Source organism: Antrostomus carolinensis, unplaced genomic scaffold (assembly GCF_000700745.2).
Source record: "Antrostomus carolinensis isolate BGI_N321 unplaced genomic scaffold, ASM70074v2 scaffold40374, whole genome shotgun sequence".
Taxonomy (NCBI): Eukaryota; Metazoa; Chordata; class Aves; order Caprimulgiformes; family Caprimulgidae; genus Antrostomus; species Antrostomus carolinensis.
Genome location: NW_010313630.1, coordinates 22,602 through 49,408, shown reverse-complemented (window position 1 = coordinate 49,408; position 26,807 = coordinate 22,602). Strand labels below are relative to the sequence as shown.

The 26,807-nt window shown below is 41.0% G+C and overlaps 1 protein-coding gene across 1 annotated transcript; it reads right to left on the bottom strand.

Annotated features, from left to right (window-relative positions):
• Nucleotides 1-1,431: 1,431 nt before the first annotated feature.
• Nucleotides 1,432-26,807, bottom strand: LOC104524503 (mothers against decapentaplegic homolog 1). Its single transcript, XM_010167407.1, has 6 exons — nucleotides 26,408-26,807; nucleotides 12,972-13,229; nucleotides 10,178-10,294; nucleotides 6,151-6,372; nucleotides 3,641-3,897; nucleotides 1,432-1,764 (listed from the first exon to the last, which is right to left on the bottom strand). The coding sequence occupies exons 1-6, from the start codon at nucleotides 26,805-26,807 to the stop codon at nucleotides 1,621-1,623; spliced, it is 1,398 nt and encodes a 465-aa protein (XP_010165709.1). The 3' UTR covers nucleotides 1,432-1,620.

The following is a 26,807-nucleotide window of genomic DNA, read 5'->3' as shown; positions in this document are numbered from 1 at the left end:
CATGGAGGCTCCTCACCACAACCATGGTGAGGAGCAGCAAGAGCCCGCTGACGGTGCAACCTCAGCAACATCTCTTCTCATACAGATACCGTATGCTGAAATCTCAGAAATTTAACTGAGCGGTCAGGACACTTCAGTGTTACTGCACCCATTCTCATCTGGCCTGGTTAAGAAATCTTTCTCTCTAGAGTACTAATTTATCTCATATATGGAGTTTAGCAGGCTTACTAACCTGTACTAATCATAAACGTCTAAGCTCAGCATATCTTCATTTCTAGTTGTTCCTCCTCCAAGACCATATCTTTTATCTGGTTTGTTAAGAGTCTACTAAGAAGCTGGACAAGACAAGGTTTTAATCAAATGTAAGCAGTAACAACATGTTTTATTTAAAACTTACAGTAAAGAGGACCCACTAGTTTTGGAATAAAGGTACTTAAAGTACTACAGCTTACATGAATATAAAAGATCAAAGAAGAAAATAACAAAGCAGTAAAAAATAAAAATAAAAATTAAAAATATATATTTTAAAAGTTTGAAATAGAGCCACATAGGGATTTTGAAGTCCTCCAAACAATGAACAGTTACTAGCTTTGGCAAAACAAGATCCTCTTACAAAATTAAAAGCCTACTTCTGTTACATAAACTGTATAAAACTGCTCCATAGTTAGAGAGCACTCCGTACATTTTTGTCTTGAAATACATAGAGCTGCAGCCTTCAAACTGCAGGAATCAATAATTTTGTCCTCTTCACATGTAAAATAATTAACCAGCTGCGCAATTGTTTTGGGGGGAAAACGAAGAGGCAAAAATAGTCAGAATTAATAAGATGAAGCCACTATAAAAATGAAATGCACAGCAAAACTCAGACCTCAGTTTAAACTAACAAGCTATGTTTACAATATATTCTACATTTCAGCTGTCATTTTCCCTTCCCACTCCCACCTCCCCCCATTCAAATATTCCTAATTCCTTTATGGTCTAAATCTAATTAATTTCTAAACTTTCAAATACACCGTACATACATTTAGCAAAAAACATACCTAACATTCTTACAGCAGTATGGTCAGGACACAATTTCAAAGATTATTACACAGTTATTGAGTTCTTTTTTTTTCTTTTAAAGAGAACTGAAACCATCAACTTAGACAAATGGTTTTAAAATGTACTGGAGAGAGCCTGCAAAAAGCAGACTTCACCAACATCGGCTCTTAGCCCCAGAGGACACAGGGGAAAACAGCAAGTGCTGAACGTAAGGAAGAAAGAATCTCAGCTCCAGGAAGATCCTTCGGGAACTCGGTCCAACAGACTGTGGTTTTGGCTCGGTCATCCTCTTTGCACTAAGCCCTGCAAATCAACTTTGCAATAGTACGTTACAATGTAAACTAAAATTCTTGATACCAACAGTATGCCAAAGGAGTTTTGTTTTGTTGGTTTTTGTTGTTTTGGGGTGGTTTTTTTTTCCTGAATCCAACAGTTGGTCACAGAAGTCAAGTATTTTCATGGCTCTTATTCAGCTGTTGCCAGTTCAAGGGGAAAAAAAAAATGAGTGTGTCTGACTCATACGTCCTTCAAGTACATGCAAGGCTCAATTGTTTCCAAAATGCAGGAGCTTGGGACCTTTTAAGACACTGAAGAAATAGGATTATGAGGAGAGCCCATCTGAGTAAGTACTTTATCCAGCCACTGCAGGGGACCATGAAGATGTATCTCTATCCAGCATGGAGTGCTCGTTACATCTTGGCGATGATATTCAGCTCCCCAACCCTGGAAACAGAATCGTAAGTGGGGAAAGAAAAAAAAAAATCACCTTATTTTGTAACATCAATATGCGAGAAGCATACTTCAATCATCCTCTTTCTTACCAAAATACTCTAGCTTTCAACAGTCATTATAAGCAGGGTAGCACAACACCCTTGATGCACCAACTATTATCACATTTCAACAAACAAACCTGAAGTGGAAAAAAAAAATTTTTGAGGAAGTGTCACTTTGAGATCTCTTGGAATGGAAGTCTTTAAATTCTTAATAGCCTATGGCAGTGCAAAATTTCCCCATACCTCACTGCCAGCTGCATGATGTCCCAATAAAACCTCTGAAAAGTGGGATAATCAAGTCTTCTCTGCCAAGACCAAAAATAGAACAAACTGGGGGGAAATGCTGCCAAACAGACCAACAAATTTAAAAAAAATGAGGTCATAGGCTGACATTATGGAAGTCGGGGTGAGGCATGTGTCTGACAAGAACCAAAGCATCATTTACAGGATGGACATGATAAGCTGAGCATTAAATCAGAAACATTCCTCTTTGGAGAAAGAAAGCATGGTCATTCCCCAGCAGACTATTTCTCAAGTTCAGACAAGAAAGGTTTTGTTTCAACTCATAACATGAGTTACAGTAATTATGAAAGACAGAAGCAGATATTTAAACAGCATTCAAAATCATTAAGTGAACCATTTTTGGGGTAGGTCTGGAGACAAGACTAAGATACCACAGGTACGGTTTGATCTGCTCTGTACTGACCCCTAACGAAGGGACTTCCCGGCTCCCAACACAGGTGGCAGCAGCTCTAAACACTGTGCAGTGCAGCATCCCATATACAGGAGGTCCTGTGCACTGTTCAGGCAACACCGCTGTACAGCTCTACATGGCGCAGAGCTATAAACAACCTATTCCATTTTAGGAATCTCTGTCCTAACATATCTGAAAGTTCCTATCCTCCTATCAAAAAGAGCACTTCAGCATATCACCCTCTTCATTTGACTACTTTCACATATGTGACCAGCCTTTTGTATCAGTACTTATGTTGACACTCACAGCCACATCACAAATTTTGACCTTGCATGCTCCCCTAGAATAGAAAGGTATGTATATTAATCTAAATAATTACTACAGCTCCTAATTTGGGAGCTGCTGGTCAAGACAGATTTAGAGGATTATGCTATCTACACTCCCACAACTGCTACAATGACTTAGACTGCAATCCCAGCTCAACTCTCCAAAAATACCACCCAGGAACAGGAGCATGAAGTTCAGCTGGGCCTCTTACAGAGCAAAAGATGGCACGGATCATAACAATGGCCAAAAAAAAAGGGGCAAAAGCTGATGCTACATAATGAACTGGTGGCTTTTCCACTTTTAGGTCAAGTAATTCATAACTCAATTCTCTTCAAAACTTATTTGTAATGCATCTTGCCATATCCCACAGAATTAAAGAGATAAGCCCCATAATTCTGGACTAAATATGCAAATAATTCTATATATATGCACACACTATCTATATACATATTAAATACAAAAATTCAACTGAAACACTAAACATTTTCAAGTGGCAATTGAATGAAATCAGAATAGTTAACAGACATGGTAGAAATGCTTCACAAGTGACTACAGACTTATGTGAAGAAACACCTTCTGCAAGTCACCTCAAGCTTTCAAGTACGTGCATCAGACAGATTTTTGTCCACAGACAAATTCATTTCATTAAGATCTGTCTTACATTTAACAAACATTATTCCATACTTAAAATTCTACAGCTATTAAGAGGTCAATGGAGGGAAGCACTGGACCATTCAAAATCACCACATTAAGAAAAAATAATTTATTTTGCTTAAAAAATAATCTCAAGCAAATTTTCACATACCTTTACAAAACTCATACGGAGAGTGCACATCTTAGTAAGCTCATACACTGTCTCAAAGCCATGGTTCACTGACTGAGCCAAAAGCTGAGCAAACTCTTGATTATTGAAAATCTTCAAACTGCAGCCACTGGGGATTTTGCAGACCGTGGTGGGATGGAACCCATGATGGTAGTTGCAGTTCCGACTTTGCACAAAAATACTGCTGTCGCTAAGACATTCAGCATACACTTCCCCACCAACATAATAGAGATGAACACCTGGGAGGAGAAGGTTGACATAAGGTTAGATGAATTCACACTGTCTATCTGTTTTTCATGCTGTCTCCAAAGGGGTATGTTTAAAGAGATAATTGCATATCAGACCATCACCTGTCTTCAAACTTGATTTTTACTTTTCTGTTTCATCAGGAGGTGTGTATATGTATGTATATATAAGGGAAATCAGTAATTCTTGCATTTGAACATGTTTTATATTCAACAACAATAAACTAGCAAGCACTGCAGTAGTTTTGATGCAGCACATCAGATGGCTGGACCATTTGAACTTTTTCTCATATTTATGTAAAACACTAATTGGGAATGCAAGAGGAGAGAGCAGAAACCTACTGCATAACTTGTAAATACTAAAGCAGCCCCAAGCTAGATTCTCTGGAGAAGTTCTGAATGCTACATCAGGTAGCATGACTTTTTTCAGATTGCTTTAATTCCAGAAAGCTTAAAAAAGAAAGTGGCCCTTATATTCCTCAGATGTATCTGCCAAATGAGGATACACATCCATTTTATAGTCCTTTCCCCTTCTACTGCCTGCTCCCTCACTTGCCACTGATGGCAGAAAGCCCCCAAAGAACAACAAATAGGGAACCTTTGTGGAGATTTGCTGGCAGTAGGACTCAATTACAAAGGCTCTGAGAAAGCAAGAAAATTTGCCTTTGTGTTTAAAAATGCATTATTTGCTGTTTAAACCTTTCACCTCCCACAATGTCGCAAGTCAGAGAAGCAAACACACAGAATTTTAAAACTAAACTGAAGTCCACTCAGAAAGCCTTGACTGTGCTGTCATGTACAGTTTTGCTGATGACTACACATGTACCTGTGTGGGTACATATACAGAATCTCAGAATGGTTTGGGTTGGAAGGGACCTTAAAGATCATCCAATTCCAACCCCCTGCTCACCTTCCACTAGATCAGGTTGCTCAAAGCCTCATCCAACCTGGCCTTAGACACTTCCAGGGAAGGGTCATCCACAACTTCTCTAGGCAACCTGTTCCAGTGTCTGACCACCCTCACAGTAAAGAATTTCTTCCTAATATCTAATCTAAACCTACCCTCAACCCACACCTCCACATGGAGGCCAGAATACTCCTACCTGATCTGCAAAACCATTTATGGCTATGTCTTCAAGTTTGGGATTTACTCCTCCTTCCTGAAAGACTAACAGTTCTGCATGATCATTATTTGTACACATGTACTTATTCAGCAGAATCCCTGTCGCTTCCACGCTCTGCTTTGGTACATACACAGTTAAGTGCTTCAGCAGAACTCTGCTTGCAGCTGGGTTACTTTTAACAGGAAAATGAATGAGGTGTTAAATAAATATTCTGATACTTGGTAAGATGGATGGGGAGGAAAAGAAGGAAGAAGTATTAGGACTGGAGTGGCACAGCACAGGTGTGGTGTACTGCTGAGAGCTGCTCAAGTCCTCGTGTAGAGAAAAGCTCTCCAGACCAAGGGCTCAAACTTGAAGACCTGACAGTTCTCTTCAGTTTCAACTGTTTCCTCCTCTAAGGAGGAGGAAGATACTTCATTAACTGGCACTTACATCATACACTCTACTGCTTGAGCATGCTGAACCCTCAACTGTCTCATAAAAGTTAGAGTTTACTAAGAGAGTAAGCACCTAAAAAACCTGTTTTTTGAATGCCCCATTGCAGAAGGCAATGTCAGTTTTGCCAGTCTTTTTCGTTATAGAAGAGTTCTCAGAAAAGAGGACTGTATTAAGTCAGACAAACCAGAAGCTTTTATCTTTTTGCAGGACACTGTCACAGCCATGGAAAAGAAGCACAAAATTCCCACTGAAAGATTCACCAGCCTGTGTAAAATGCATTTGGAAAAACAGTTTTAGCAGCTTGTCTCTCTAAATACATGTTAGGATAGCTAATTTATGTTGGTACCAAGAGCTATAATTCGGATTTCCATATACACGAATAATCAAGATAAATCAAGACATTTCACTAGACCAACTGCCTTAAGATCTCATTCTAAATAAGATTATGATAGCCTTCGGGCAATTAAAAATTGATTAAGGGTAAAAGCTTCCTGAAATTACACAACAGGTAAGAATAATACTTTGCTTATAAGACCTGACCAGAAAATTATATATTTTCCAACACAGTAACTTATCCTATGCATTTGGGAAGACCAGCCTGCTCTTGAAAAAAGTGGCCCAGGTTGTCGTGTCTAGGAAAAATGCTCTCCACCCAAAAAAACTGATGCAAAGATCCAAAACTCACCTTTGCCAATATGTCGCCTAGTGTTCTCAATGGTGGAGTTGCGGTTAACATTTGAGAGCAGCCCCAGACAAAATCTGTTCTTGTTGTTTGAAGGATCAGTGAAGCCATCCACCAGGATGCTGGTGGAAGAAGCATGGAACGCCTCCCCGACACGATTATTCAGCTCATAGTAGACAATGGAGCACCAATGCTTTGGCTCTTCGTAAGCAACTGCCTGAACATCTGTAAAGCAACAACAGAAATGTTACAATCTAAGGGTGCTGGAACACAGGCTGGAGATGTAAAGATTCATAAAGCTGCAGATTTTGTCTGAAGATCACTGGAAGATGAGCCAGATAAGCAGTTACAGCTAAATGAGGCTCTTCTATCTTCAGTTATTTTTGAACTTTTCATCGCCACAGACATACAAGAGAAGAATTTCACCTCAACTTTACCTGTGCAAGACTCAGAAGAGACAGAGGTTGGCACTAGATATCAACAGAGAAGTGCAGGAAGCTCCTGGGCACATATGAAGCAGTGCCCCAACATCCCTGACACATTTTCTACAACATACTATCGTGTGGACCCAGACAGCAGAGAAATCCTTTCACAGCTTTCTTTCCAATTTAGTAAATGAACTTCTACTTCAGTTCATTTTACTCAGCTACCAAATTACAAGTCACCTCTGTGCTTACTGCAAAGTTGTATAGTGACAGGGAGAAACACTATTACACAATTGCAGAAGAGCCCATTTGTAATTTTGGGTACCAAGAAGTACAGCAAGGCAGCTAAAATATAAAGTCAGTAGATCAATCTTTCAGCATTCAGGGTGTGCACAAATCTTTCTCCTGGGCTTCTTGGGGGAAGAGTAGGAGACTTCAAAACCTGAGAGAGATTGACCTTTGTCTGCAGAACACGCATGAAGCACATCTATGAACAGATACTGCTTGGGATCGGAGGCTGAACAAGGACATAACATGCAGGATCCTAATAACTATGCCAGGCTGAAGAGCAGATGAAACGGAGGAAGATATTATTTAATGAGAATCTTTTATTCATCAAGTGCTACCAAATTCAAAATCCGCAACTTTTCATCACCAAACGAATTACTTGTTGAGTAATAGCAAGGATTTCTCAGAACATGATTTTCCAGACTCCGGTAACAAGAAGCTCGTCCTCAGCAGCTCCTAACTGAAGCTGGAAATTGTGCAGAATGCCAACAGGAAACTCCTGGTTCATGACTTCTACCCATCAAGCTCTAGAAACACACGGAAGCCTTGAGGTAAGACTTGTGACTGTGCATGGGGAACAATTTCTCCACATGGTCTTTACCAAAAGGAGCTTCCCAGCGAGCGTCCAACAACAGCACAGGCTTCTTCAGATGTCTCCACCCATTCTTTCAACTGCCAAATACAGATACTAATTATTAAACTGCTTCCAAGTAAGAGGAGGCTAGCGAAGGGATGTGGTTGCTTTATGTGGTTTCTTGTAAACGAAGAAGACTATTTCACTGCTAAGTTTAGCAGTTGGACTTGCTGCTAAGATACCAACTTTGCAGATTAAAGCTCCAACTACAGGTCAAAGTGCTAAAATGAAAAGCAAACTCGTACTATAAGAAAACTTGTTTCTCTGGCCAGAGGTTTCTTTCACCCAGCCCCAAGTCTTCACTGAAATCAGCCAATTAAGACCAGTGTGCATATTTTCCTCCTGTATGATTTCACAGATCATACCACTATGAGTTTTCTGACATGTGCAAAATAAAACCAGAAAGTCCTCCCTACACCAGTACATAGCAGATACAAAAGGTGGCAAATAATCAAAAGCAGGATAACACATCATACAGCACTGTGCAAAACTTCTGAGCATAGTGTTGACTACTGGCCAATAACTTGCTTAAAACACTGGTAAAAAGGAGATGATCTTTCCTGACACCCTAGCATTTTCTACCCTTTCATGTCACTGTAAAAAAACAATAAAAATTAATATAAATCAGTCATTAATTATTAGTAAGAGGTTACTACACTTTTAACTCCCATGAAGATGCCAGCAATTATCAAAGCTGCAGCTTTGCCCCAGTTCTCAAAGTCAGGAAGAAATCTCGCCAGCTGGCCATTCTTACAGAATGAATCATATCTCTCTCACACAGATTTTGCACTAACTTCCTTACATTTGCTTTAAGTCATGCAGAGCAGGTGCGTTTAGTCTCTCTATTCCCAGCATGGGCCAACAATGGAAATTATCCAACTTCATTGACAGGATGCAGCTTGTTAAATCAAATCTCTTAAGACTAACAAATCACCATGAAGAACATGCTTCTACAAAGTTTGTGATAAAAAAGCTGCAGTAAGTTCACAGCAAAAACTCTTCTTTTACAACCTGCAGCAGATTTTTTTTCAAGTAGTGCAATTACAGCATACACATGTGAACAATAAACACATGAAGGCACAGAGAAGGTGTCGGGTTTTTTTAAATGAGGAGACAAAGATGGGAAAACATTGTACTAAACTAATAGGAGGGGAAAATACTAACGGACACAATTTTTATTCTGAAATGGCTGAATGCTAAAAAGCAAGAAGAATGTAAACCCTTTTCTGTTTATCAACTGTCATGTAACAGAGGAATTCTAGAGTATGCATGTATTTTGTGGGAGGGACAAACATGCAAAGATCTGCAGTTAGGCATAAACATTGAGAAATGTACTTTGGACCAGCAAGGACTATACATACACACAGAGTGCACTGGATCAGTGAAAAGTGGAAATGCTATCGATGGAGTTTATCACATGCAAAACTCATTCCATGCAGACTAAATAGCTTAGCACAAAAGCTATCCGAATTGTTCTAAGAGGGCAAATATACTTCCTGAAACCAGACGTTAAGCTTAGGAACAAAACAATTAAAAAAAAAATAATCAAACAACAGTTAAATTGTTCATACGCTGATCTTGATAATCATTCTGGCACAGCATCCAGCTTGCTGCTCTTTTTTGGCAAGGGCCGGAACTGCGTGAGCTTATGTGTTCTCTAAAGGGGCTACTTCTCACAACATGGTGAATGCACTAAATCCTTTACTCAGCAGTCATGGCTGGCTGCAAAGGCTTTAAAAAGCAATGTGTAAAAAGATGTCTGTGTCATAGTACATAAAGCAATACTTTTTTTTTAATATACAGATTTTAAAGTCTGTAGCAATGCCACACCTCAGGCAGACAGCTCTGAATTCTGAACCAAGTGCTCTCACTGCATGACTCAAAGATGGAACAAAAATGGGGAGAGAGAGTGTAACAATGCAAAAATACAAAAAAAACCCTCAAACATCCTTACGACCAGAGAAAGATAAATCACTAAAAGCAAAGCATACTTTTTAAGGACTGAAGTTTAGAATTTTGGACAAAAACATAAGAAAAGATAATTTTAAGACATGTACTGTCTCAGAGGAAAAAATACAGATATTCCAGTTACCCATGTAAAATACCTCTGGGCATTTACATAAGTGACTGTATTAACATCCATCTTCTGATCAAGTCTTTGCTTGGAGAGCTATACTTGACCATATCTACTGTCATCCCCAATTCAGTAAGCTTTATATAGCATTAACTGCATTGTTCCAATAAATCAATGTAAAAATAACAGACAAAGAGATTCCTTTCCTCGCACATGTGTAATTTCAGCATCACACGCAGAAGTATCCAGCATCACAGGAATTCTTTCTGTTCAGTGATTAGTGGAAGTTCCAGATACAAAACATAAAATGGATTTGGTTGTTAAGTTGGTTGGGAGTAAGAAAGTAATAAAACCCATATATTTTACATTTTTAAAGAGTCATGTGATAGCTTCTTGTCCTAAATAAACTATTTACATTTATAATTTTTTATCTCCAGATTCATCGCTTACAACGACACAAAAAAATTACATGGCTATTTTTTTTTTCTACAGCAAAAAATTTCCATAAACAATATATATCAAAAATTAAAACTCAATTATTAAAAGTAAGTTCTGTAAGTTCTTTACTCTTAACAAGTGAAGCAGAAGACAAGAAGAAAGTGCTTTTACCTCCTCTGTGTATGTCAGGGGGGATTGCAGGTGCCATCATGTTGGTATCCATTGGCTGGGAGGTATCGTGTGTCATCTGATCTTCAGGAGGCAGGTAAGCAGGAGGGGGAGTATCAGCTAAATACAGAAAAGGCAGAGATACACAAGTCTTTTCCTTTCTTTAAAGTATATATACATACCTAGACAGTTTTAGCCTGGAAATGCTTCCAGCTTGACTCAGCTATAAGCTTCCACCCACCAGAAATCTGAGAAAAGAGTCATGGACCTTGAATCAGGAAAGCAAAGAATTACTGTGCATATTAAGCACAACTGCAATAAAAACAAGTCACTTCCCCCTGCCCCCTGCCATCAAGCTATGTTTCCAGCCCCCTTTTTTTGCAGGTTGAAAGTGCCATATAGACATTAAGGCACAAAGAAGTCTCAGGACCAGGCCAGAAATAGATATGGAATATGGCAAATATGAACAGAAGTTTGAGCAGCAAACTTTCAGTTCCAACTTTTCTGTTTCCAACATGATTCTATTAGCAAAGCATGCAAACATCCCAAGATATATCCAGGACCTTATTATTGTCATTGTGAAGTATTAGCTCTATTTGCCTAGATTTGTAACAGTAGAAAGTGTTCAGGAACCAAAATTCTTCGGAAGTAGTCATCTGGGTCTGGAATTTATCTGTCAAGTGTGTCTTACTGGCTCTCCTGCCCTGTTCAGGATTGAATCACTAGCATAAAACCAGCCCATGCACAATGACTGTGCTCACTAACATTCTGCTCTCAGCCCTGTTTGATGCATCCTAGTCAGGTACTCGTGTTGCCCTTCAGAAGACGTTTCACTTCTGGGAAAGCTTCCCATATGGCTTCTTAGAAGCTGCAGGAAGTTTCCATTGTCACTACTTCCTAATACATCAGAGGCCACTCTCCTCCAAATCAACTGCACAGAGGTACATGCAATAGAGAGAAACCCTTTCGCTGCAAAAGCTGAGATGAGATTACCACTGTATGATCTCTAGTGAACTCACCTGCTGTTCATCCCACATTTACCCCCACTGCAGAGAGCACGGATTGCAAACTACCACAGCAAATTAACACGGGGGCTTCCAGTACTCTGAAAACCAAATTAGCGTCTACAAAAGGCAGGAGAATCATACCACTGCTTTGTAAGTTTTGGGGTTTTGTGGGGTGGTGGGTTTTTTGTTGGGGTTTTTTTGTTCTTTTATTTGTTTGTTTTTAAAAAAACACATGCTAATGAAACCCATTAATCACTTATTGTTTAGGAGACATTCTGTTGAGAGCTTTGCATCTAATGCTGGCAGGTACCTTGCTAATTCCCTTACTTGGATATCCTCAGCTGGATGAGAGAGCAGCAGAGAAAGACAGAGATGACAAGATGACTGCATTAAAAGCTTTAACAGTCTGCATTGGAGTTTAAGTCTTGTGTTTCACTAAGCCTTAAATGTTTCTGTGTGTGCAAACATGTTAGTGACGCACAGACAGGCAAAAAGATTGTAAGGCCATAGGCAGCAAATTATTCAGTATCTAGAAGTTTTTCAAGATATTCTGGATAACTGCTTTGCTCCTTTTTTGTTTTGAATTTTCCAAAAGTTAGCCTCTTTCCTATCAGTGCAAGACAGACAACTGTCCAGAGCTAAGTGTCAAGGACATCAGCATCTTGACCTCTCCTCTAATTCAATTTCTTCACTGCAGCTGCTGACTTGTCTTTACAAGCATGCAGACAGAACAGAGCCTCAAAGATGAAGTGAACTTCCACAAGCCAGTGTTCAGGAAGACCTTGTTAGAGAAGCCTTTATCTCTGCTGGAACAGCCCCAACCACACCAAACATTTTTTTTTTAAAAAAAAAAAGGAAAGACAGCTGGTTTTGCAGCAACTTTTCAAATTTTTTAGAAAAGCCAATAAAAGCTCTATTTTCTTCTCCCCTGCCTCTGCAAATTCAGTAGTCACCCACAACAGAAATATTTTACAGAGAAACAACTATCAGCAGCAGAAACCTATGGATGTTTATTTCAGATTTTCATAAGTCTGCCACTTCATTTACACATCCTCTCTCAGCTCCCAAAGAAAACATGCAAACAGAATATCAGTAAGCATTTGTATGCAGTCCTTCTCCCAGCATTTAGATCAAGAAATCTGTCACAGACTGCTTCTGCAGTATTTTTTTTCATCTGCATGTAAAGACCAAAAAAAGACAGCTTCATAGAATTTTCTACAGACATCAGCGCACAAAGAAAGGTTGTTACTTCTTCGACTTTAGGAAGAAAAACAGCCTGAAGATTTCTTTTCAGGGCCTTAGGGAATTGTTTTTCAGCTGAAGTATATTTGTTTCTTGAAAGTACATCATTATGTGAAGAAACTTTATCAAGTAGCAATAGCATGATCCCCTTGAGAAACATCCTTCTTCTGCAGAACTAAAGCCTTGTGCTGAATTTATGATGATCTCTTTCCTGAGCAAGGATGATCTGTAGCATTACACCACTTGTGCATTAAACATTATGCTTTGTGAGCTAAACTGTTGAACTGGTCCCCAAAACATTTTGAATCCCTCCCCCACCCCAGAAGAGTTTTACTGTAACGCTTTAACTGTGTTTGAAAGAGGCACAATATTAAAAGCCTCAACATTACTACTAGACAAAATTATTACATAGTCTTTATTACCTTTCAGCTCGCTATTGAACACAAGCGTTGGCTGATAATTTGGTATTATTAAGCAAAAAAAACCCATGATACAAGTGAGGTCCAACCACCTCTTCCCTTCTGAAGAGGAACTAAAGGTGACCATACCTGGCATCTGGAAAGGACTTCCTGGGTCTGAGCTGGCTGGAGAATGCGGGTAGGTGCTGCTGCTGCTTCCAGGTGAGTTTGGATAGCTGCTGTCAGGCGAGTTGGGGAATGGGTGGCTATTGGGTTGCTGGAAAGAGTCCGGGAAAGTAGCGTTGTGTGGCATGTGGGGCTCGTTTTGTCCCAGGTTGCGGAATTGGGCCAAGAGGCTGTGCTGAGGGTTGTACTCGCTGTGCCTTGGAACCAGCACCGGAGGGAGGACTGCAAAGGGAGAAAGAGGGAAAAGCCACAGCATTAGAGACTCAGTACTGAAGGACTAGGCTATACATGGAAAAAAACACATTCTTCCTCCCCTAAGGCATATCCACATTTGTCTTAAAAACAAGGCAGTCAAATCTAGGAGCGCATGTCTAAGCACGAACTCTTTTCCTTATATCTGGTTACTGCATAGCTTGAATTCATAACGAAGGTGCTAGCTACCTGGTCTGCCTGATGGGAGCTTGTTTTCACAGAGGGCCAGCGCAGAAGAGCTAAGGACGAACCGCAATTCTGCTTCCCTGCAAGAAATGCTGGGAAGCGAGCACCTTACAGTGCTGACGGGCAGCTCGTTTTGCTGCACTTGTGATCCTGATAATCACGTAACGGCCTGTAACCCAAAACCTTGCTAATAAGGACAGATATTTTTTTTCTGAAGACAATACTAATAGGCTTTGAACTCGATCTGGTCTCAACAGCTGTAATTTTATTTTTAACCTGGATTATGTTCTTACAAGTTAGTATTTAAACAGTTATTAACTCTTCAAGTCAGTTTACAAAATGGGCAATTTAAACAAAATTATGTAGTTCAAAAAAACCAACTAAGCGGCAATTGAGCTCCAACTATATGCTACTATGGGATCAGAGAAACACACATCAGAAAGTAGTCGTCTCACCACACTCCCAAGGCCTCCTCACCAGCGGGGAAACAAAGGTCTCTTTTTTAACTGGGAATATGAACATGACACCAGATACACTAAGATAAAAGAATCAGCTCTTTTTCCAGTGCCTCAGCTTCTATCTTTGAATGCCTCATAGCAAAGTCCAAGCTACTCAAAGGATTAAAAGCTAGTCTTGTTATAGAGTGAGATTTTTGGGTGATGAGGGGAAGAGGAGAGGCAAGGGCAGGGAGAGGGAGATCCATGCACAAAGTAGTGAAAGTGAAATGAAAAAATTATTCCTCTCCACACCTGCCCCCCTTCAGCTCCATTTCCCAGCTCCATGGCTGAGCAGGACTGGAAAAAGCCTCCGGGATAGCCTGTCTTCAAGGGAGGGTGCTGAAAACCCACGAAAAATTAGAAAAAACAAGCCAGGCTAACAGCCTCTCTCCCCGAGACTCCTGCCCTGTCCCCAACATCTGGTGGGCACACAGAAGATGAATAGGAGCACGTACACACGACAAGCCTATAGAGACATAGCTACCACTCGGATTGAGAAGGGTGCTCCGGAGACAGCTGCTTCACCAAAAGGCTGAATTACAAACTAATTGCAAAAAAAAAACCCCAAACAACAACACCAAACCACCTCATCTTTTTGCCAAGACGAACAGGTTCTTCCAAGACACTGGGGCATCTTTACTCTTTGCTTACACAGAAGCATTCAGATACTTAGGAGAACACCACTCGACGCATAGAGCAGGCCTGAGGTCTAGGTCAAACGATGCAAAAACTCACTCTCTATTCTTAAAGAAAGTCACAGATTTAAATTTTTTTTAAAAAAAGAAAAAGAAGAAAAAAAAAAGATGGAAATAAAGAAGCAGGTACCCCTTGCTCTTTATTTTGGCATATGCCTAAGAGAGAAATGCAGCCACCAGATTTTTGGCCGCTAGTGGCATTAATGCATGAAAACTTTGATCCCAGAAATCTTGATTGAACATACACTGAAAAAAACTCCCCTCACTACTGAAATTAAGGCTGCCTGTTAGAAGTACATTTTAAAGATTTAATCTGATGTCTCACTTTCTTAGAGCAGCTTCACTGAGATCCCAACAGATCTCTAATATTTGAGGCAGACGTCACCCCTCAATAGATTTATTTAGATGTGAAAATTTTAACCAACTCCCCTTTACAAGGAATATATGAAGTTCCTAATTATGGCATTTTCTGAAACAAAATACACACATCTGCCACTCTACAGAAGTTCTCAAATGCAAAATACTCCAGGGCAAGCTGCATCTCCCTCGGCTGTGCAGACTGTCCCTTGCCTCTAATATAACCATGCTCACATGTCAATGGAAAAAGCCATTAAAAAAAAAAAAAAAAAATAAAAGAAGTTGTTGTTCAACATTCAGGTGGACATCACAAATCCCCTCATTCACAACACAGCAAATGTCAAACCCAATCTCTATGAGCATTAGGATCTCTCAGATTTAAGCTTGTTCTGTTAAACTGAGCAGTCCTTTTGCTGTGGGGGTCAAGCACTATTTAATTGTCATAGTCAACATTTGCTGGGCCAATAAATTACCAGTGAAAAAACTAACAATGAGATCATGTGTTAAAAAGTATTTTCCCTTTCCTGTCTTTATGATTCTTCCTTACTGTTCCGAGCATTAAAAACACAACTTTCCTATCTCTTCCTTTCCTATGGACGAAGGTCAAAGCATTAACTTTTCTGAAGTTAATTTAGGCAGACAGTACATCACCTACCTTTCCCATCCCCTACCTCACATTAAACAATGACACACATGACATGACAGGAAGCCACACAATTTATAGCATTTTAAAATAGCAAGAGAACAGGATATTTTCTGTATGTTTTCTGTAATTAAAATAAAGAAGTGCCAGATTTTCCCAAGGTATATACACACATTTTCTCCCATTGTGCAGAACCCCTGGAGAAGTTTAGAAGGACACAAAATAAGTACAAGTCTCCTCTTCCCAGCATTCCCTCATGCAAGCCTACACTTTTTGTCCAACTACTTCAACCTCAAATGATTAAATGCTCAAATCTTCATAATACACATGGAAAAGGGGGAAGAGGGGAAGAAGAATACAACTGGTATTAATACAGCACAAATAGTCTAAAAAATATCATTGCAGCATTTACTTTGAGTGCTGCCCCTAATTCACATCCATACAACCATACATACAACCTCAAATGAGGAGGAAAAGCCCTGAAAGGCCATGTCAGGTGGGACAGAGACTAGACTAATTAGTCCAACTCCACGACAGTCACTCACTGCCATAGCGTGCTCTCTCTGCAGCCCATGGGCTTTTTTGCAAGCTAGCTGCTCCTACCCGAGTCAGAGGAGTTAATCTGAATGCTGTTCACTCAGGAGTGAAGACATGAGCAGTGATGGGCCCTTCCTAAGTGTGGAAGGATGCCAGGAGTTCAAAATGTAAAGGGGGACGCGTGCCTTTCTTGCTCCCCTGGCCCCTGTGTGAGGCGCTGAGCTTCTGGTCAGGTTGCAGACCTCAACCATATGGAATAACAAATTACTGAAGCTCAGTACAGCAGGGGAGGAGGCTGATCTCTGCTGCAGCTGCCAGCTCCAGGAAGAGGTATAATTGAAGGGGAGAAAGCATAAGAGAGTTATTCTGTGCTAAGCCAGCACACCTGTTGCTATAAAATAAAGAAGCAGCGAACATCTTTGCTGTGCAGATCTCCACAGGACACTGCTCTAACAGCCTGCACACAGAATTTCTCCCTTCCTCTTCACCTTCTTCAGTGGAAGGGAACACAAATCAAAAAAATAAGATTTTTTTAAAAACTTATTGTTTCTATTCAGTAGGGATGCATTATGTTTAAAGCAAACATACCATTAAATACACTGTTGTCTTAAAAAGCTACTGCAACAGATTTGCAAATTAAACCTCATTAAAATGGTTAAAACCAGTTAATGGAATAGAACCACAAGTCATCCAACAGCTTGATTTCTGTACTTTCTCAAACACCAGATTAAAAGGTTTTATGGGCTATACCATGGCTAAACTTTGCTCCAAGATTCTGTGCCGATGCAGACCTGGAGTTGAGAGTTAATACATGATGACTAGAAGCAATGCTACTTACTAGTAGTGGTTGAAGAGGAAGATAAACCACCTGGAAGCCTGGCTGGGAATGTTTGTGGAACTGTGGCTGAGAAGAGATCCTCTCTCTGTCAAGACAGCCTGGGAATTGGGTAGCTTTTTTTTTACCATGCAAATAATACCCAGAGTGTGCCTGCACCAAAGAAGTGGAGCTGCATTAAAGAAATCACAGCTACAGGGCAATTTCACCCACAGGGCTATTTCATTTTAGAGCCAAGAATGCCAAAAATATAAAATAGACCAAAGACAGCCTGGCTGTTCAGTTAAATGTTTCGGCTAACCACACTAAGAAATAAATGCTTTTATGAAAATGTAATGGTGGCCTTTGAAGAAAGCTACCGATCTCTACTCTTTGTATCTCCAGCATATCATCCTGTTCTTCAGAAAACTAACAGGTGTGCTGTCCTAGAAGTTAAGATTTTCTTGGTTTTCTTTTTTGTTCTATTTTCACATTCTGGAGATAATGATTTTAGGAAACTCAGAAAGTCTCCAATTTATGACTGTGACTTATTTTTTAAAAAGCTTCTCTACTAAAAAAATCCCACCTCATCCAAGCCAAAGGACCTGCTGTTCCTTCAGTGTAGCATATTTTCTATCCAGATGGGTTTTAGTTATCTTACACAAGCCCAGATGACAGCTAGTTTCCAGTAGGGGCTCATTTTTTTTCCCCTTTGCATGTTACATGAAGATTTGGGTACGTATCTCTCTTTCCATGTCTGGAAATTGAAAGACCAAGTCATTACATACAAAAAGGGGCCACACATACGCAAACAGACTTTTATCATCTTTCCTTGACAAAGCAGATTCTACTTCTTCCATGAGCTTTATAAAATTTAAAAAAAAAAAAAGTAAAGAAAAAGATGAGCACTTGCTGCTGCACTTTTTGCTCTTAAAAATTATGATCACTCGATCAACCTATGTTCTGTAGAAGGGTTTGTACAGGCTTATACCACAACAGGGCCCTCAGCCCTAATGAGGACCTGAGGGCACTATCATTAGACAGTGCACTTTTAATTTCCAAGCATCACATAGCTGTATTTTCATATGAATTTATGCAAAGCCACTTCTGTACTAGAAAAATAGAACTGTGGGTTGAGAAGGAGGGAAATCCTCACACACCAGTTCGTGCTTTCTGAAAATGGGTATGAGAACATGTGGCAGGGGGAGAAACATGCAGCTTGTACTCCACACTCTAATAGAAAATCCTGCAAAGACAAAGTTGTAAGAAAAATAAAGACTTAGGAGAAGAGAAAAAAAAACCCAAACAAACCAACAAGTCCCAAACAACAAAAAAATCCACCCCCAAACTAGCAAGTTTCAACCCTCCTAAGGACTCCTAATTTCCTGCCTTTGAGGCCAGAGCAGCTGAAGTTGGCTGTGGCATCCTGGTGGGCAGTCCAGTCCCACGGTGAGAACAGAGCAGGTACCAACGTACACTCAGCTGAACGTGCTTAGTTTTGCTTGCTGGCTGTGGCATTAGAGTCACTGAAGCATCTCCTGACTGAAAGGTCTTTCCAAGATCTTGCTTGTAAGCAATAAAACACCAAGTAGAAAGAAAAATTTTAATGTCATTAGGTTTTCACGTGTTGCCTAAAACAAGACCTGGCAAAACTGAATATTCTTTGACCAGAGGACAAGTTCTCACATACAAAGACACTTACATGTCTACACTTAGGGTAGAGTTTACTCTTAGTTAAAAAAAATTAATAGTGTTGTGGCAAAAGCAATCTCTGAGGATCTCTAGCTACTCTATGTTGCTCCAATACCACTTGGCTTAAGCCAAGGGTGTACTACTGGCTGTGGTAGCACAGCTTTGCTTTACTGTTTTCTCAAAAGCAGAAGTGCCAGACTTTTAGATTTTTGCTCCAAGTCTATATTCTAGAAAATGCAAGTGAAAAGGCTCAATAACAGCTATTCAGCAACTTGTTTTGGGTGACAGACGGAAAAAAATGCCAGACTTTCTATTCCAGGAGAAAGCTTAGAGCTGTCTTCTTTTCTCAACTCCTAATTTTATTTTGCAGTTTCAGTAGACCCTACAGCTTAATTTGTCATTTCACATAGTTACAACTGAAGACTGCATTAAAATAAAAAAAAAAAAAAAAAAGGCAAAACAGTTGTTGCTTTACTGACTTTACTTTTACACCAGACATCTAGTCCAAATGCATTTGGCAAGTAATATTAGTACATTTCGTGCATTACAATATTCAGCTAATATTAGATTATTTGAGGATGCTCTGATAAGCTAACATTTTGATTAAACCAGCATTTGTCAAGGCCAATTTCAGAATTTAAAACTAATTGTATGCACATTAGTAAAGGAGTCCTTGTAAGCGGATTTAGGGGAGAATCAGTGCTGATACAGGAAGAAGTTATAGTGTGATAGCGTACATAACTCAGACATTTACACAGCCCAGAGTTCAAATTACCTGTACAAAAGCCACCTACTGAGTAGGTTAAAACTTGGAAGTCTGGTCTTTTAAGTCAGAAGAAACGTTCGAATCTGGTTAATTTTAAAGAAAGAAAAAAAAAAGGACACAAACATACCCTTCTTGACAACTTTTATCACTTTATTGCTGCTCATTTTTCTGACACGTGGTGAGGGTAGACAAGGAAAACCCTGCTGTGAGACCATTCCCTCCTTTCTGCCTCTCCCCCAGGTCAGTGCTGGTGGGGAATTTTAGAACTGAATTCTGCAAAACTGAAATGAAGGAAGTTTTATACTACTTGCTAAGCAAACTCACAGTTGCTTGCTATTTTGGGGAACCATCCTATAATCGTGCCCACCTGTTGTAGCATGCTATTTTTAAAGTTACACCCAACAGCAGCATAACACAGCAATATGGCAAAACTTCTTAGCGACGACACTCTCTGCTCCCTCGTCCCCAGATGGCAGAGGCGCAGAAATCCCACTATGGAAATCACACAGGAACAAGGATTTTTCTAACTTGGTTCTATGTATTAACTCAGAAGGGACACACGGAGTTCCCCTCCCTTATGTCCCCCAGAGCAGCTTCCCTTTCACCTTCGCTCCCAAGGGCCTTCTCCTCATCCCTCCAGCGTTATCCTCCACCAGGCCTGGTGCCGTGGGAGTCGTGCTGGCAGCTGCTCCGTTGGGCTCCCTCCAGCCCATCAAAGCTCTTCCATCTGGCTGGAAACAGCACGGAGGCTCCACTGCCGACCCCTGTTCTCCCAGGTGATGGAAGGTGGGAGCCACCAAGCAAGCCCTGGGATACCAAAAAGCCCAGCCAGGCAAACTCCCGGTGCCAAAGAGATTCGCCTCAGGATTACTCCTGACTTTTCTCTCCTGGCTCCAAATTTGATCTGGACAGACTCACGGCACCTGCCAACGTGACGGTCCCAGGAGCTGCGTTTGAACCCTGCCACTTGTCGAAAGCAGCATTAGCCAGCCAACAGGCGATCCGCTGCGACAGGCTGCCTAAGGTTGGAGGTACAGGAGAAGTATGCCATGATGGGTTTTTAAAGATGATCTTCTGAGTTTAGCCTGTCTAGAAGCAGTTTGGGAATATTAATTTTACATGTAGTGATCCTAGGCCAGTCCAGTACAGGAGGACAAGATGGGGGTGACTAACTGACCCATTTCATTTTTCTGTAAAGTGCCTAGAGAGGGAGAGCTCACAAGCATGACCAGACCAACACAGACAACCAAATGCCTGTGGGATTTCAAATGCCATTAAAATGCTCTTTTAAACATGCCTCATTTTTCTTTCACTGGGGACCAGAGCTGCAGCACTGTACAGGGAAGCATCCAAGGAGCATTTACTACCAGGACAGCATAGTCTAAATCTGCCTTATCCAGGATTTCCACCATTTCAAGTTTCTTTCTGTACCCCTGGTGTCTGCAATAAGTGTGCAGCCTTACAGAGACTCACTTAAAGCAAACAGCAGAGGAGACCAAAGACAAATATGAAAACAATCAGGTTAAAGTCATAGGCAATGAGTCCATGCCGGGAACAAAAACAGCACGACACACCTAACGCTCTCCTCAGAGCCTGGGGACCTGGCCTGTTCTAGCGGCAAAAAGCAGCTGCACGTTTAGGTAAAGTGTTTCATGCAAAAAAACAGCTTGCTGCAGTAGACATCCGCTTTGAATTCACGGTTATAATGGAAAGGAACATCACCATCTTTAGGCAGAATTGAAAATCCAACTGTTCTAACAGCGTATTTGTCCACGTCACGAAAAAGCAATCGCTGCTCTTCCTATGATTTGGGTGGAACAAGGCCACCATCAGCTTCGTAAAGCCCCCTGATGTAGAGCAGACTGTAGCCAGCTCTTCAAAGAAGAGAAGCTAACAGAGGAAAATCACCCAGCCTTTTTTATCTACATTTATTGATAACTGAAAAAAACCTGAACCAGTGTAGTTATTTTCTGCCTCGAAGTGCCTGTGCTAATGGGCTGATCCATGCAACTAGAACCTTTCAGAGGACAGACCAGCTGCTTCTGGACTGACTGGTTTTAGTATCCCCTGGCACTGCATGCTTCAAGCACAGCAGAGCATCAGTAAACACCTCCAGAAATGAATATTGAAAAGTTAACAACTGCATTTCCCAGGGCAGGTTTAAGCTCACTCAGATCAATGAAGAGTAGGTTTCTCTCAAGCCTGACCCCTGAGGAGGTATCAGCAGATCCTGGACACGCTGAGGAGATAGCATTCAGTTGCAGGGTATTTACATAAACACTCTGCACCTTCAACCACTTCCACACATAAAGCATAAAAGAGAAGTTAATTCCTCTTTTGCCTTCTTCTTAACACATTATAAACTCAAATCCTCTTTTGCCTAGCATGCTGATGAGCAAGGATACTTAGTAGAGTCAAAATAACACAATTCTGCATCAGAAGGAACTGAGAACTAGTGTTCACTGGTACTTTAAGAAAACTAAATACTCAGTTTCTTCATCTTCCTTCCTTCCTTCCTTCCTTCCTTCCCTTTAGCTAAGGCAAAAGAGCTGAACCTCCTCCCCTAAATACATATTAGAGGTGTGACTTATTACTGTTTTTTTATAACAGTGTCAATTTAAGCACTTGTTCATGCTCCCTGCCCCCTACTCAATTCTTTTTGTTTTGCTGTTAGAGCAAATGGAACCCAGGCTTAAAAAAATAACTTTTATTACCCCTAAATTCTGAATGACATCTTTCACTCAATCCCACTGACACAACTGAGGACAGAGGCAAGTGACAGAGGCTGTATCTCCACAGAAACAAAAGGAATAAAAGAAGAGAAGGAAGTATCTTAGGAGGGACTTCCAAATATCATTTCACACATTCTCCAGCAAAACCTGAGAGGTCATCTGTGGCATTTTCAGAAAGAGATGAGGAACATCATGTTCACTTTTTCCTCACAGCCTCTATGTATGCTCTTCACCTAATTATTTCTCAAGTCTCAATCATACTTAAGGATAGTCCCACACCAGGCACAAGCCTGACTTCCGGGTACCTCGAACCAGAAAATAAAACCAAAGAGGAAAAGCACATGTGAGCACACCAGTTCAGCTGAGTGTGTCAGTTTTTAAAAGGCATCAAATTCAGACCCTGCCCTCCTGAATTAAAAGCTTTGCTTTGCCTTGCCAAAGGAGAAATCTGACAGCTATTAACTACCCTGCACCAGAAATAATTCTGCAGACAACAGCCGTATGGAACAGCAGTGGCGAGCTACTGTAACACATCTCGAGGAGATATTTCTTCCTGGCAGTCGAGTACAAGGCTGTATTCCCATCCCCAGCAACAAACCAGCCTTTACTTTCTCCTCTCATTTCCCACCACCTCCACTCCTTCCCACATGTTGTCTGCAGGGCTGTGTTGGTACAGATGTTCCCGCAGCCAGGGGTGAGCCCCAGCACTGCTCCGATCAGCCTGGAAGATAACACAGCAGGGCAGGGAGAAAGCGGCTGTGATCTGATTAAGCAGGAGGCCACACAAACAGCCGTGCTGGCACAACATAGCGAGCAGGAGCTGCTCATGCATCCTGCCACGGATCAGGTCTCCAGCACCTGAGGGGTGGCTTGCTGATGCCAGGCTGACCGAGTGTCACACCATCGCAGGAAGGTCATCCTTCCTCGCCTCCAGCCCGTGCCCCCACGCTGCCTTGCCCCCATCTGATTCTGCAGCGAGTGACCTGAGGGCGCTGAGCTTGCCAAGCTAACCATGCCAAAAAGTAGTTTTCTGCCTGTTCAGTTTTTGGCCGCAGGGTCAGATAGGCACCTGTACCTGCACAGAGCCTCTAGGTCATGTTAGGCACAAATACGGTACCAGCACGTCACGCCCACATGCCTGCCAGATGCCACATTCCCCTCCTTGTGCAGGGGCAGCAGCAGCACACCTGCGCTCAGGGACAACTGGGAGGCTCCCCATTTGAGACCGCTGATGGTTTTCCTCCTTTTCATGACTGTTAACAACCAGTCTCTATCTAGCCTGGCTAAGAGAAAAATCTTGTCTGATTCAGGCGTAGCTTTGTAGCTGGCAGACACACCACAACGTGTCAATTCTCATGTTTTCCAAGCTTACCTTCTCAAGCTAAACAGCAAAGATGGAATAAGGTATCAAGGTAGAAAATTCATGCATCCCTCTGGCACTGTAAAAACCGAGACACATGCATAGCACTAATTTCCCAGCACAGACCATTATCTAATTTTACTTATTTGAGGATCTACCACTAATGCGTTCCTCAAAACTTAACACAACACCGAAATAAATCATGCAACAACCGGCAGAAGAGTGAACATACAGAGGCCATCCCATGCACGCACCATACGCTTCAGTTCTCCAGGATCTGCACAAAGCAGTTAAATACAGAATTTCACAATGTACCTTGCATGCAAAATGTGCATCATATGTAATCTCGAGCTTCCAATTTCATTTTGTCAAGAGCAAATACATTTCTAACCCTCCTGGCTGCAATGATAGCCTTGGAAACACAAACCTTGATATCTGCTCAAGTCCATATACTGTTGGAAACAGTGACTCATGCATGAATTCCCACTACCCATTAATCTCAAAGCATAAGCACTTATGCAGCAATAATGGTGTTTCAATGTCCTGGCAAAAACCGGAAAAAGTGGTTAGCAGAATTTGGGAGTCACTGTCAGGAAATGAAGATAAAGACGATGCTTGAAGGACAGCAAGAACAAGGCAGGGACAGGAAAAAAAGAAGTCATAAATTATGAAGCACAGCTTTCCAAGCCAAACAGGAGTTCAGCTACCACCTGTTTCCAAAAGCCCTGTTTTCCCACTCAGCTCCCTGCGATATCCCTGAAAACAATGGCAGATCTGTGGCTAGCTAAACAGAAAACCCTCCTCCTTTACATAGGCAACCAGAGACCTCCGGTAAAATCCCACTTCCGCCCTCTGGCAAGCTTCAATCCCACTCCCGCCCTCTGGCAAGCTGTTAAAAGTCCAAGATGTAACTTCAGCACGGGTGTGAGGTTGTACCTCCAGACACCGATTTACCGGAGCACCTCGGCAGAAGTGAACGCTAGCTCCTGGTCAGCAGCTGCCTCCAGGATATTGCAAGTGGTTAGAGCAGCACATTCCGCTCGTGAAAGACTGAATACTGCTGTAGCCCTAATGCTTACAAGAAAACTGCCCAGCTGCCTATTAGGCAATTGACCAAGAATATCCATTTTTTCCTGATGCAGAGCACTCTCTAGGCAAAAAGGGAAGCATTTTATTTCTACCACCTCCAACTCAGGTTACTCTTTTGGTTATTTTTTTTCCAGCAAAAATTCTGTAGCTACATGAATGTAGAGATTTTTATCTCATCCAAAAACAATTAAAGAGCAATCCAGAATTCAGGCTTACAGTTAATGATTTTTTGCTCCATTTCCCAAATACAAAATTCATAAGATGACTTAACACCCAAACCCTAGCTTTCCAACCACTTAAACTACTTAGCAACACTCAGTCAAAATGTACATTTTAGTTAGACATCTTTTGAAAGTTTTGTTCTGTTTTTATCTTGCATATCTCATTGAAGTGACAGGACATTACAAGTACCTATTTTTAAATATGGTATAAATGGTCCAAATGAGAACATATTCAAACTCAGTAATTGTTTCCAAGATTAAAGCAAAATGAGTTAGAACACGTCATTTGACATTACAGTAACAGTCAGTCTGATGGAAATAAATGTCTTTCAGGAACCTTGATTTCCATTATTTTGGAATACTGAATGCAAGCAACTAGCGCAGACACATGCAGACAGCTAGCAACAAGGACACACTATTTTACTATCCCACTTCTGCTTAGCATGGAATTGTTAAAAATTTTAACTCTTTTTGTTTGTTTTAATTTTTTTAAGAACTGCTTTTCTAGTGCAGAGTTCCTTTATTCAAGCATCTGCTGCATAAGTACATACATTACGGGTATTACCTCTGCCATTCACGTGATTTCCAAGTTAATACTAACACACCAAAAGGAAATATTTAACATCTAGTTATGCACTATGTGTTGCAGATCCAAGACAAATGCAATTTCCATCCACAGAAAAACAAATCTTGCAACAATCCTATTTCCTCTCTAGTTCTTAAGGTGTCCATGCCACTCTGCAGAAACATCATCACTGTTTATGAAATACCGAACACAGATGGACTTCTCAAATTTCCAGTCCCTGGAAGCATTCCCTGATAATAAACTTGTGTAAGTAAAATTAAGCACAGATTTATCAAAAAGAGGTTTGGCCTTTGAGGAGGAGACAGAGAGAATGCGTTGTACGTTAAAAAAAGAAGTAGGGAAGCAGGTAACAGGTAAGTAAATTGCGCTTAGAGAACAGCTGACAGTAAAACTTCATGTACAACCAAACATTGATATCAAAGCTTTAGGTTGAAGAGATTACATTCTGCTGTCTAAAATCACAGTCTTTTTAGAAGTCCAAGACTGTGGGAGATCCTAAAGACAATATCATCTTCTGGGGGATGAAGAAACAAAAGTGAAAGAATTTGGAAATAATAAGAATACCGCTACTGCAATATGTCAGAACGGTTTTCATGCGCATACTGCAATAATCCTTTGCGTTAGCTTCCAACATTTCACACAGATTCACCGATCTGCACAATCCAGTTAAAAAAACAAATTAATTGAGGGACAGTGGTCACCAACCAAGCCAGGTGATACCAGACCCAGCAGCTCGAGGCATATACTAAGACTATGCCTCTGTATAGTGAGAAAACATTTACACAAGTGAAGCATTGGCCATGTGAAAGGCAGAACTGCTAATTAATGCTTACATCCAGATAAACTGAAGAGGAAGAATCTGACATGTGCAAACAGCCACTTTTGCTTATTTAAGCTGATGAGTCACATGATTAATTGCAATCCTTTGCATTGTTCCGATAAGGTGTAAAGGTACAAACAAGGAAGAACCTACCAGGACTCTCTACCCGCTTGTAGTGGTAGGGATTGATGCAAACCTCCTTCTGTTTGGAACCAAAGGGGAACTCGCAGCATTCCAGTGGTTTCAGTTCATGATGGCTTTGTAGGTCCGGCCAGCGCCACACTCTACAGTAAATTACATGCGGTAGCCCTTTCCGGTGCGAAACCTGAAGCCTGCCATCCAAGGAACGAGGAATTGTGACACAGTTGCTGGGCTGACCAGGACAGCTTAATGCTTTTTCCAGCTCCTCCATAGCACCCTTTTTCTTCTTCAGTTTTTTCACTAATGCATCAACAGCTTTCTCTGCCCATTTTTCTTCTTCGTCCCCCTGCTTCCATCCCAACAGCCTCTTCACTGCTGGGCTGGTGAAGGAGAATAAACTTGTCACATTCAT

Excerpts from the sequence above, each read along its gene's own strand:
- LOC104524503 (XM_010167407.1), bottom strand. The coding sequence starts at position 26,807 with ATGAATGTGACAAGTTTATTCTCCTTCACCAGCCCAGCAGTGAAGAGG. Across the intron at positions 13,230-26,407 it reads CAAGCGGGTAGAGAGTCCTG|TCCTCCCTCCGGTGCTGGTT; the intron begins GTAGGTTCTTCC and ends CTCCCTTTGCAG. Across the intron at positions 10,295-12,971 it reads AAGTCCTTTCCAGATGCCAG|CTGATACTCCCCCTCCTGCT; the intron begins GTATGGTCACCT and ends TTCTGTATTTAG.